The 13,144-nt window shown below is 34.5% G+C and overlaps 1 protein-coding gene across 8 annotated transcripts in view; it reads left to right on the top strand.

Moving 5' to 3' along the window:
• tanc2b (tetratricopeptide repeat, ankyrin repeat and coiled-coil containing 2b) overlaps nucleotides 1-13,144 on the top strand; it is a 158,835-nt gene that overhangs the window by 112,382 nt on the left and 33,309 nt on the right. For all 8 annotated transcript variants that reach the window (XM_058792877.1, XM_058792878.1, XM_058792879.1 and 5 more), the window contains 2 exons: nucleotides 1,539-1,781; nucleotides 12,145-12,258. In XM_058792877.1, coding sequence (XP_058648860.1) covers nucleotides 1,539-1,781; nucleotides 12,145-12,258 — 357 coding nt within the window. The remainder of the gene's footprint in view (nucleotides 1-1,538; nucleotides 1,782-12,144; nucleotides 12,259-13,144) is intronic.

Below are 13,144 nucleotides of genomic sequence, written 5' to 3'. Positions count from 1 at the left end.
GTGCATTTAGGTCCTCTTTACAAGTCATGATTATGATATCAAGTCTATTCAAAACACTCTGGTCAGAGTGAGATGGTGATACCTTTAAAAAATCAGCAGGATTTGTAAACTCTGCTTCAACAAAATGACGAATAAAGCCCGGCCATTGGTGTGTTTTTGGTTTTAATGTTTTTACGCAAGCATATGAAGGTGCTGTAAATTGAATCGTCATCATATTTGTACATGCAACTTGGATAGTTTTATTGTAAATGAAAGATAATAATTAATTAACCATCAATACAGACGCTGCATTCGTTGCAAGATGCAATTCCAATAATGCAACTAGTGCTGCAAGAATTTCACTCTTCAGCTGTAAGATATTTTTAGGGCTCTAAAGCATATCTGAAGATAATGCACTGAAAACTAAGCCAAACGATGCGCTTCTGCGGGAGCTTAATTGGTGCAATCGCTCCTCGTACGGAATTCAAACCCTACTCACAGTCCTCTGGAGAACTGATCCGTTCTAGCAGAACTTTCTTATATTGACCAGCGTTAGGCTAGTTGTTTAAAAAATGTAATCCGTTACAGATTACAAGTTACGCAATCTAAAATGTAATAAGTAGTGTAACTATTTCAATTACTTTATTAACGTAATATAACTGATTACATTTGATTACTTTTTGATTACTTTTCTAAATTTCTAATTAATGTTTTTTAACTGTTAATCATTTTGAAACATGTAAAGCAGGCAGGGTTAACCTTACAGTAGAACTCAAAAGCCAGACTTTCAAAAGCCTTCAATCACTTCAATTAAGATTATGATCATTTAATTTTAAAGCACAGCCACCACAAAATCAGACTTTAGCACCTCTTTTTACTTTCAGATCGTTCAATACAGTTTTAAAACCATAACAAGAAATAGTTTAATAGCTATGATAATGTTTTTGAAATCAAATCTTTGCACAGCTACGACAGAAAACACTGGCATCTAATAATGCTTTGGAAAAAACAGTTAATCTTAAAAAATAAAGCATACACACAAACCCAATTAAGAACTAAAACAGTTATGGAATAAGCTTGTGTCCTAAACTCCAGAAACATTAGCGTCGCATATTTTAAACAATTTATGAAAGAAGTCAATTAAAGCTGTAAGCTGTAACAGACATGTGTGAGGGGAAAATTCAAATGCAACCCCCTTTGTAATCATTATAAGTAAATGTAATTTAATTACACATTTTTTCTCAGTAACTGATTACAGTTGCATTTATTTTGGGTTACACTTTATTTTAAGGTGTCCTTGTTACAGTGTAACTATACATTTAAGTACTGAGTAATATGAATGAATTACATGTACTTACTATAAGGTTAGGTTTAGGATTAGGGTTTGGTTTAAGGCTACTTGTATGCAGTTATCCATAATTAATTGTTATTATAATAGTAAATACATGTAACCTGTGTAACAACGACACCTTAAAATAAAGTGTTACCTTATTGTGTAATTAAATTACGTAATTTAGTTACATGTAACTAGTTACTCCCCAACACTGGTCTTTTCCCAGCCACCCTGACCAGTTACTCGGAGCCGATGGACCGGAGCGGGAAGCACGGGGACGGCTCTCGAGGCAGCAGCCTGAAGCTCTGGCACTCGCACAGATCCACTCTGGACTCCAGTCTGTACCGCGTGGATGAGAACATGACCGCCTCCACCTTCAGCCTCAACAAGATCCCCGAGCCCGGCTCCGCCCACTGCTCCTCTCACCCCGCCCCCCTCTACCTCATGCCCCGCCCCAACTCAGTGGCAGGTGAGTGAAGCCCCGCCTCCTTCTCTTTATCAGCGGTCATGTGATTTCCTGTTGCTGCTTGGGGAACAGCTTCCTGTGGAAAAGCCCAAACTCACAACACAAGATGTTTGGACGTCATGTTGATTACTGAAAGGGTTGGGCGACATTCAGAATATGAGAATTGGCTGTTACACTTCATGACTTTTGGAATTTGAATTGAATTGACCATTAAACCCCAGGATGCTGAATTGGAATTTGAATTGCAATGAAAGGAAATTCAATATTCAATATTCACACAACAACAAAGAACACAAGAACAGCTGTCAACGTTTCCCCTGCAAGCGCGCTTGTTCATAGAATGAGAGTTCATTTATTAAATGATCAAAGTTCATTCAATTTCTATTACTAACTTTATGAATATTTTATATATAAACATTTGTTTATAGTTTACTTTTAATGTTTTAGTATTCATATTGGAATAAATAATAATGATAATATTAATTTAATTTGATCCTATCTATCTATCTATCTATCTATCTATCTATCTATCTATCTATCTATCTATCTATCTATCTATCTATCTATCTATCTATCTATCTATCTATCTATCTATCTATCTATGAATTATATTATAGTAATAATAAATACTAAAATATTAATAATACATTATACATAATGCATTATAAATAAGCGTTTATTTTTATTGTTTATTATATTAATTATTAAGGTTGCATTTCAAACATTTAGTTATAATTGGTTATTAATGTTAATAATATTTTAATTCATTAATTTATAATTAATGTTCTATCTATCTATCTATCTATCTATCTATCTCTATCTATCTATCTAAACATTTAAAGAAACATTTCATTTTTCAGTATGAATTATATATATATATATATATATATATATATATATATATTATGTTATAATATGTTATATGATCACATGTTCATGGGTAATTTCTACTGAAAAATGAAATGTTTCTTTAAATGTCATCTATTTTAAGTCAGCTAGCTCATATTCATGTTCAGATCAGAAGGAGTGTGACAGGCGTTGTTGACTGGGTCGTGATGGATGGCTGACCCTGGTGTCCAGGTTAATGCACTCTCCTGTGTTCAGTCGGGTCAGAACAATCTCTGCCGCCTCAGAGCCATCAAACTGAATCAGACGGGCCACGGGCCGCGTGTCTCAGCGCTGCGTTAACAGGAGATAAGAGGCGTCTAATAGCGGCGGTAATGATGAGTCTTGTGGAATAGCACTCGCTCCCTGAAGTAAAAGCTAAATCTGTCTGATGATGTTGATATGTTTCTTATATAATGCAGCGCCTCTTCATTGCTGGCTGATTGTGTTATTGTCCAAGTAATCAGCATTGTTGTATTTATGAGAAGAAGCGTTTTTAGGAGAGAGAGAGAGAGCAATGAGTTATGGTTATCTCAAAAGAAAGTGGCTCTCGAAAGGGCAGGCGATATAAAAGATTATTTCTTAATGGAGAAAACGGCTGGTATTCACGCTTGTGATCAGGAGTGATGCAGATGCTCTGAAAAACCATACAAATCAGACAGCGGCATTAATCGTCTTGCAAACCTGACTGCGGCAAGCTGTGCAGGTCGGCCTGGAAAATATACCGTGACGCCTAAAGAGGAGCTTTTCTGAGATGAGTTTACACACAAATGACAGTTCTGTCATTATTTACTCTTTGTTACACACATAACACTTTGTTTTGTGTGACACAAAAGATACATTTTTGGAGAATATTATGGCTGCTCTTTTTATATAATCAACTGAATAAAGACTAAAGTTGTAAAGCTAAAAAAAAAAACATAAATATGATTCATATTTATTTATTTATTTTTCTGCCTGTTTGTTTGTTTATTGTAGTTTTGATATTCGTTATTAATACATGAAAATATATTTTCTTTGCTGTTGTTTTTTTAACATTTAAATAAAAAACATGTTAAATAATACAAATAATAAAATGTTTTCTTAACATTTATTTATAATCATCCTGTCAATTCTTTTCATATAATAAATTAAACAAAAGATTGAGGTTGTCAAGCTCAAAAATGACAAAAAAACACCTTAAAATCAGCTTAAGGGTGGTCAATGTGACTTGGCAGCATATGCCAAGATATTGCAAGACTGACCTGCACTGATCTGTGTAGCACAAAAGCTGAATTTCTGAAAAATATTCTGACTTTTCCTTCCATATCAATTCCAAACTGGAGTTGTCAAGCTCCAAAATGACCAAAATTCACTTTAAAATTGTTATAAAGATGGTCAATATGTCTTGGTGGTATATTGAAAAACTTCTAAACAGCATATTAGAAGTGATTATTCACAGTCATAAATATTCATCCCCTCCGAAAATGCACTACAAAATCATATGGATCTCAAAAATGTTGTGTCAACACTGAATGCTACTGGTTCTTGAGATTAAACCGTAGTGCAACCACCATATCTGACACGTGAACTGAGGAAAATTGTCAGTCTGTTTGTCTCCCAAAGTTATCATATGGCTTCATAGGGCTTGTAATACAGCACATGATTATGTGAGTTCATGTTTTTAATCAAGAAAAGAGCAGCCAGTATATTCTTCAAAAATGTGGCTATTTTACTCCCCCGAAGAAAGAAAGTCCCGCGGGTTTGTAGTGACTCGAGGGTGAGTGAATCATATCAGAATGTATTGAGTGCATTAGTTTGTCTCGGTCGCAGACAGCAATGATTGTTTATTCAGTGCAGGATGGTGGGAGCAGATGTACTCATTAAACATGTATCGTAACGTGTCTTTTACATCAGTCAGTCAGAATCACAATGAGGCAGATCTCCACGGTGGCTGTCTGGATGTCTGCAGTAACTCAGGGCTTAACGTAACCTAATAGTTCCGGAGCAAGCTGAAGTATTATTAATACTAATGCATGTTTGCTGAGTCCCATCGGACCCCGTCAGTAAGAGAAACCAGAGATTAAAGCCTGTTTGGATGGAACTGGTTTTCTTGAGGTTTGGTGAAAATGGCTTTGAGATTTTAATCTGGTCCGAACCGAACCGAATGTGTTTTTGTCAGACGAGCAGGGTAAAAAGTTTGGAAAAACTGCAATTGTAATATATTATTTTCACCTTTTCACCACAGACTTCTCAAAATGCTTTTGTGATCATATGACTTTCCCGAAATCCATTAGACATATAAAAACTGCAAAACTGTTTTTCCTCAGTATTTTTGTCTTGATTTGCAGAAATTAAGTAAAAATGTATCGTGTGAACAATAAAAATAATCTGTCAATGGGATAACAAACATAAACTTTATTCAAAGAGAAAACGTGCATTTTTCTTACTCGGCCGGCAGGGATTTTGTCTTGTTTTAAGCATAAACTTAGTGAGAAATTTTTCAAAATGTATTATATAAAGAGTTCACCCTCTGCAGTGAATGGGTGCCGTCAGAATGAGAGTCCATCAGTTAACATCTGGAGAAGACAAAAGCTGAAACAAATCCAGCATTAAGACCTTTTTAACTAAAATACCATAGAGTCCGTAATCCATAACAACGCTTCCTCCAGAGAAAAAGTGTTCTGGTCTGAATCAGGAGAGAATTTTAGACATTAAAAGTCTTAATGCTGGATGTGTTTCAGCTTTTGTCTTCTCCAGATGTTAACTGATGGACTGGAGTGCTGTGGATTATTGTGATGTTTTTATCAGCTGTTTGGACTCTCATTCTGACGGCACCCATTCACTGCAGAGCATGCATTGCTGAGACACTGATGCAGAGACACATTTCTACAAACCTGATGAAGAAACACACTCGTCCTGATCTCAGATGAACTGAGCGTGAGCCAGTTTTCAGCAATTTTTAATTTGTGGATGAACTGTTCCTTCAAGTCAATTTGCTTCTGAAGTAAATGTATCATGATAAGATATTTGTACAGAAAAACAAGACAAAAATACTAAGTACGAGTATCATTTTTGCAGTGTACAGAGTTCATTTGTATCAGTTCATGTAGTCGTCGCTTAATCATTGCAACTCAAACATCGCTTAGAAAACAAATGTCGTCCGAACGAGAGATGTGTAGGAGGAAAAAATGAAAGTCTGAAAAAGAAAGATGAAAGGGCAGTGATATAAATAATGTACTGAGGTAAGTGATGATCTCAGTGAAGAAGAGAGCGAGAAATACTCACTATCAACCCGAATGATGTAACGAGGAATGAATAAAAGAGAAGAAAGAGGGATGAAAGAAAACAGTGTGAGAATAATGGCAGGTAAAGGATTGAGGGTGAGAAGTGGAGCAAGAGAGATGAAGGCAGAGAGAACGCTGGCTGCTGATTGGCTGAGCTCCAGCGCTGGAGGAGATCAAAGCATCTCAAATCCCCAGATCCTCATCCACACAGAGACCGGCGGAGAAACCGGGAGATGAGGAGGAGTGAATGGAGCCGGAGGAGTGCAGATTGTACATTATGTAATGTTGTAGAGGTATTGTGTTGTGGGAGATACTGAAGACATGTGAACGTCCTAATTAGAGGTTTCTAGAAGAGAGGTGTGACGTAACGCAAGAACACCTGAGCTTAAAGGGATAGCTCGCGTAAAAAAAAAAAAAAAATGCCAGCATTGTTTACATTCATTCATTCGCTCGTGGAACACAAAAGAAGACGTTCAGCAGAATGTCTAGGCTGCTCTTTCCACACAGTGAAAGTGAATGGGGACTGGGGCTCTACAAATGACATACTAATTAATGTATTTGCATTGATTTAAAACTTATTCCAAAGACATATGACAGCTAGCAGACTCATTTTTTAAAGAATTTAATACTTTTATTCATGCATTAAACTATATGACAGTAAATACATTTTCAAATACATTTTCAAATACATTTTCAAATACATTTCAAATCCAGAAAAAAAAATTATAAAGCATGACTGTATTATTTATTTATACACTATTATAGCTTTTTATTAAATTTTTAAATATGCTTTTAATATATATTTTTTAATTATATTGAATGATTTAATAATATTGTCACAGGATGTCGTAGAGATAGACGCACGAAGGAGGATTTGACGAAAGGAGTTTTTAATATTGCTATTTAAGTTTAATTTTTTTTTTTCAGTTTTACTTTTTGTTCAGTTTTTTCCAGTTGCTAATTTTAGTGCTTTAAATTAAACTTATTTCAGTAAGTTGCCAAGACAACGTGTCTATTTATTAATTTATTCATTAGTTTAATACTTTTTCTTTATTTTAATTTAATTAAATTTATTTTATCATTCCTTTTTATAAATTTTTTATTTATTACTTTTTCATCTAATATTTATCTTTCATTTCAATTTTTGTAATAATCTTGGTTTTGAAATTTTTGTGAGCTTGACCACATTTACTTTCAGCGGATAGAAACTAGCAGACGTTTTCTTTTGTGTTTCATGGAAGAAATAAAGTCATACGGGCTGGGAATAATACGAGGATGATTAAATGATGACAAAACCTTCATTTTTGTGTGAATTAGCCCTTTATCTCGCACCGAGCAGAGTCAGGCTGTGTTGCTTGGCTGGAATCGTTTCTGTTGCGTTTCTATTTCCCATATTGCATAACAAGACTCTAACTGGTCCAGTAAGGGCAGCTCAACCTGACTCAGCTCGATTTTAATGCACTAGAAGCTCCTCGTGAGAACAGAGCGTCTTTAATTCTATTGGAAAGCTGCTGTAATTGCTTGTTTTCCCGTCTCACTGCGAGCAGAACCTCAGATTCGTTCACCTGCGGTTTCATGGAATAAGATGCAGCTGTGGCTCCACACACACACACACACACACACACACACACTCAAACTCAATTTTAAACGTATTAACTCAGAACGAGGCTGTCTTGTCATATACACACAAGCACACCCAAAATCAATTTCAACATGATTACTTTATTTTTTTGTAGAGAACCCTTTCTATTTCATGTGATGCACTTACAATGAGACGTCCACTCACACAGTGTCATTCTGAGAAGACTCCTTGAGCTCTGCGAAATATGTTATCCCTGTCAAAAATAACCATCGAGCTGAAAATAACACAAACTGCCTCTCCAAAAACCACAAACGTCTCTCTCAGAAAATTGCACTTGTGCTCTGGGTTTGAGTTACAGTAGAAACTAGGCCTGTCGTGATTATTTCATCATTATATAATGAAAATATGACTAATAATGACAACCACCATAATACTACTGATAATATCACATTTATATATGAATCATAATTATTATAATAAAATTTAAAAGCGCCATAAAAGTGGTACATAGGACTTGATCATTTTTTAATCGACTTTTGGCACAGTTTGGATATTAATAACATCAAACACCATTGGTTTTCATGTCAAAACTTCATATTTGATACGTAACAGTCTTGTTTTATTTTATTGTTTTATTTTTTTGTACAAGCATTTTCTTTAGAGCTACTTTAAACCCATTTCGTCCTCGGAATAAAAAAGTACAAATGGTAATTCTGACTTTTTATGTCACAACTTTTTTTACACCTTGCAATTCTGTTTTCTTGTTTAAATTAAGGAATAAAAACAAGTTAATTTCAAGGTTTTTTTTGAGCTCACATTTCTGACTTTCTCGTAGTACTGAGTTTATAAATCTCACAGTTCTGAGTTTGTATTTTGCGGTCTAGAATTGAAAGATATAACGTCTCAGAACTGCGAGATGTTAATTCATAATTGTGAGTTTATACAGCGGGTAAAATAAGTATTGAACACATTTTTCTCAGTATTTCTAAAGGTGCTGTTGACTTGAAATTTTCACCAGTTGTCGGTAACAACCCCAAGCAACCCATACATACAAAGAAAACAATACAAATAAGTTCAGAAATTAAGTTATGTGTAAAAAAATGTCACAGTCATAGCACCTTTAGAAATATATTCACTGAGAAAAATAGTGACGTGTTCAATACTGACTCTACCCGCTGTACAGTAACTACATAAAAGCTCAGAATTATGAGAATAAAAATCCAAATTGTGAGATTGTTAATCTAATTGTTTTAATATTGGCTCCTTCTCACTTAAAATCCCGTCCCATCTTTGACTCCAGTCCAGCCCCTCCCAGAATTCCCAGCTGCTGCGCTCATCCCATATACAGAAGATCTCTTCATGCTCACACATTCAGTCCAGTCAGAGCAGACCTGGACCTCCACAGGCTCACACATGCTCGGCTAACACCAGAGGAGTCTTGCGTACACACACGCTCATGCCAGGACTCAATGGAGTCGCTCCTCCACGAGAGTTTAGAGGGATATATATACAGTATCTTTTCCTGATCCGGATTGATCATCTCCAGCCTGTCACTGTGTGCTGTAAATCTGGCCTTTTGTCAGATTACGATATGCAGTTCATGTGACAAACTGTTTGTAAGCATCATTTTGGCTTACACTTTATTTTGATAGTCCAATTTAGACATTCTACTAACTATAAGTAACTTTGCAACTACATGCCAACTAATTCTCATTCATTTGCAACTACATAACTCTCAGAGTAGGCTGTTAGGGTAGGTTTAGGGTTAGTCAGTATAGTCAGTATGTTGTGGACCCATCAAAATAAAGTGTTAGAAGATATTAAACAGACAGTCTACTAATACTCTAATGACTGCTAGTTGACATGTAGTTGCAAAGTTACTCACTGTTAGTAGAATGTCTAAAGTGGACTATCAAAATAAAGTGTTACCTCGTTTTGGAATGTGCTCAATGTTTTTGTTTTTTAATTGCTTTTGAATTGTTTTTTTCTAACGCTGTCAAACAATTAATCGCAATTAATCGCATCCAAAATAAACGCGTTTTTGTTTACGTAACACATATATGAGTGTACTCTTTATATTTATTTTGTATATATAAATACACACACATGCATGTATATATTTAAGAAAAAGTGTTATGTTTATATATTAAAATATTTATATATAATATAAATTATATATATATATATATATATATATATATATAATATATATATATATATATATATATATATATATACTGTATATGTGTGTATTTATATATACATAATAAATATACACAGTACACACATATATTATGTGAACAAAATTTTTTATCATTTATAAATAATCATTTTTATCATAATCATTTGACAGTACTAGTTTTTTCAAGTATTTCTTTCATGCATTCACACACTAATGCTTCTTTTCTTGAATTCTTGTTTTTTTTTTTTTTTTTCAAACACTGTCTTTATATTACAGATATTGGGCAGTTGCTTTGCGGTTGCTAGGGTATTCTGATGGGTTGCATGTGCGTTGCTATGCAGTTGCTAGGGTACTGCTCGCAGTTTTTCAGGGGCTGATAATGTAACTGATTACATGTAATCAAGATTATGTAATCAGATTCAAAAAATTAAGTACTTGTAATTAGATTGAATTTTAAAGTACTTGTAATCAGACTACAGCTGCTTTTTATTGACTACATGATTACTTTTAGATCACTGCATCAAAGAATTCAATAATTCAATAACCCAGTGGTTATTTTTGCTATAGTGCCCAAACAAAATCTCACCGGAACCATAATTTTTGTGATATCAATTTCAAATTTGAAACATAACTTAGTTAGATATATGGCTTTGATTTTATAGCTTTTTTAGAGTGCAACATGCTTGATATAATATATATTATATATAAATAAAAAATAGTGTATTACATTATCTTTACTGTAAACTTAAAATTCTATAACTTTTTATACTTTATTTTATTTTTTAAATGCTTTCACTTCAGCAATAGTCTGCTATGTGTCTTCTTTAAAAGAGACCAATCTTAGGTTCGGGAAAAATACGTTCAGGAATTACGTTCATGTTGTAACAAGCATTGATAAACATTGTTCAGTTTTCAGTGAATTTATTCCCCCAAAGTGGCGACGTATCCTGGGAGATTTTAAGTTTTGAAAAATAAAATAAAATAAAATCATGAAATTGTATTATTTGAGTCCCAATAAGATGGAAAATAACAATGAATTAATTTTCTGATGTCTCTTTATGGGTTAAAGGGTTAAGCAGTAGTAATACTAATGGCTTGTCTTAGGTCTGATCAGAATCAGAATCAGAATGAGCTTTATTGCCAGGTATGTTTACACATACAAGGAATTTGTGTTAGTGACAGCGGCTCCAGAGTGCGACAGAATGACAGCAACAAGACAAGACACATAATATTTTGAGGCAACTGAAATAGACTGTGCCATTGATCAACTTAAACCTGGTCTAAAGTCAATGGTGCAGTATTTTTTTATTTTATTTAAAGAGCGTGTTAGTAATATGTGCCTATAGGTGGGTCCACAACGCACGCACACTCTGCTTATTACACACAGCAGCACACAAACATGCCAAATATTAAAAATTAAAGAATTACAATGCAAAAATTATTATTATGTAGGCTACATAAATATAAAAATGCCTACATGTCATAATGGATAGTCATTGAATGTATCAGAATTAGGCTACTTATTTGCTCACGCACGAGCAGATCTGTTTTGCGTTCAGTCTTTGCACTTTGCACAAATTCCACCGTGTAAATAACGAATCCGCCATGACGCGAGCGCAACCGGCTCTTAAAGGGAATGGGAGATGAGACTCTGATTGGTTTATTGCAAGTTATGCCCAAAACACACCCATTACTCATTAATAGAATAGGGACAACCCTTTAAGACCATGCGCCGGGAGCGCCAACCATTTTTCCCATCATTAAACTAGCAAAAGTGTATTTGGAGATGCCGTAAGTGCACCTGCGCCGTGTGCTTTAGACCATGCGCTTAGATCGTTAAAATAGGGCCCAAGATGGCGCAGGCTGACGGTTGTTAACGTAACTGATGATATTCAGAGAGTTAAACGACTTGGCACAAGCTGATTAGTTCATGCTGCATATGCAGCCAATGAGCTTACTGCCTTGCATTTAAACGGCTGGCTAGCATTCGCTTGAGATTCCTGCAGCACGCTTTCAGAGTTTCTCTGAAGCCCTCCACCTTCCCCAGCTCCACCTGTATAGATCTGCTACGGGTTATTTTACATGCTATTTGTGCAGCAGCAGCAATAATCTACAACTACAGCAATAACTAACAGCATCAGCAGTGTAGCAGATCTATTCCGCCAAGACCAAATACATTAACATTGTCATATCCATCACAAATGCTTAAATCTTCCGAGAGTTGTCATGATTGAAATATACAAAACAGACAATGTACAAAATAGCAAAAACACAATATACAAAATAGACAATTTTGTATGTACATGTATGTTTATGTGCAAGTTTGAAATGCAAATAAGTATGTGTGTTAAATAAATAAATGTATGATAGTGTTGTGTGTTGCACGTTTATTGTCAAGTGTTGATGAGATGGATTGATTGATCAGACGAGCTCATGTTTCTGTCCCATCAGCCACCAGCTCGGCTCATCTGGAGGACCTGGCATATCTGGACGATCAGAGACACGCTCCGCTGCGCTCCTCGCTGCGAATGACGCGACAGAACACGGCCGGCCAGGACCTGCGAGGTGAGCGTGATAGATCTGCTCAGAAAGCGTCTGCAGATCAGCGTTTATCACTGCATTCTCTCACAGACTCACAGCACTGCATCCTCATCTGCTCTCTGTCCCGGGGTTTCACTCCCAGACACATTTACACCTAAATTTAAGATTTGTGTATTTGAATCGCATATAAAATCTCCATCCATTTGGATTAGACACATTTAACATAATCTAATAAACTTGATGTGATGTGTATTTGTCAGTCGCACATGAATGAAACGGGTCTGATTTCTATAATAGTAATAAAGTCAATCTCAGTTGTTTCACTCTGATACATTTTAACTAACAGAATATTACTTGTTCCAAAACTATTTGTCATATTTTACCATGTTCATTGTTTATTCACAAAAATGTTCACAGTTAACAGATTTATGTTGATTCCAAGGATTAATAGGAATCCTAATTAATAGGATTCCAAGGAATAAATGCATTTTGAAAATATGATTATTTTAATTAAATCAAATAGATGCAAATAATTGATAATAAACTATTCCATGATCTTTAGCATTTAATTTATTTTTAAGATTTCTTTTTTATATATATGGTTTTAGTTAACTAAAATAGCCCTGTTTGGCACTCCAAATAATATTTAGGCTTAAATTTAAGATTTATGTTTTTGAATTATGTGTAACATTTCAATCTATTTGGAAATTTTAGATATTTTTAACATAAAACATAGAAAACTGTGTAATACATATTTTTTTAGTCAAAAATAAATAAATAAAAAACTTCTGAATTATTATTAATTATTTACATTAAATATTTACATTTATTATTCATTATTTAATTATTTAAATAATCATATTTTCAAAATGAATTTATTCAAAATCCTCAGAATCAACAAATCTGTTAA

The sequence above is a fragment of the Onychostoma macrolepis genome, chromosome 12 (assembly GCF_012432095.1).
Source record: "Onychostoma macrolepis isolate SWU-2019 chromosome 12, ASM1243209v1, whole genome shotgun sequence".
Taxonomy (NCBI): domain Eukaryota; kingdom Metazoa; phylum Chordata; class Actinopteri; order Cypriniformes; family Cyprinidae; genus Onychostoma; species Onychostoma macrolepis.
This window is presented reverse-complemented; position numbering and strand designations above follow the sequence as displayed.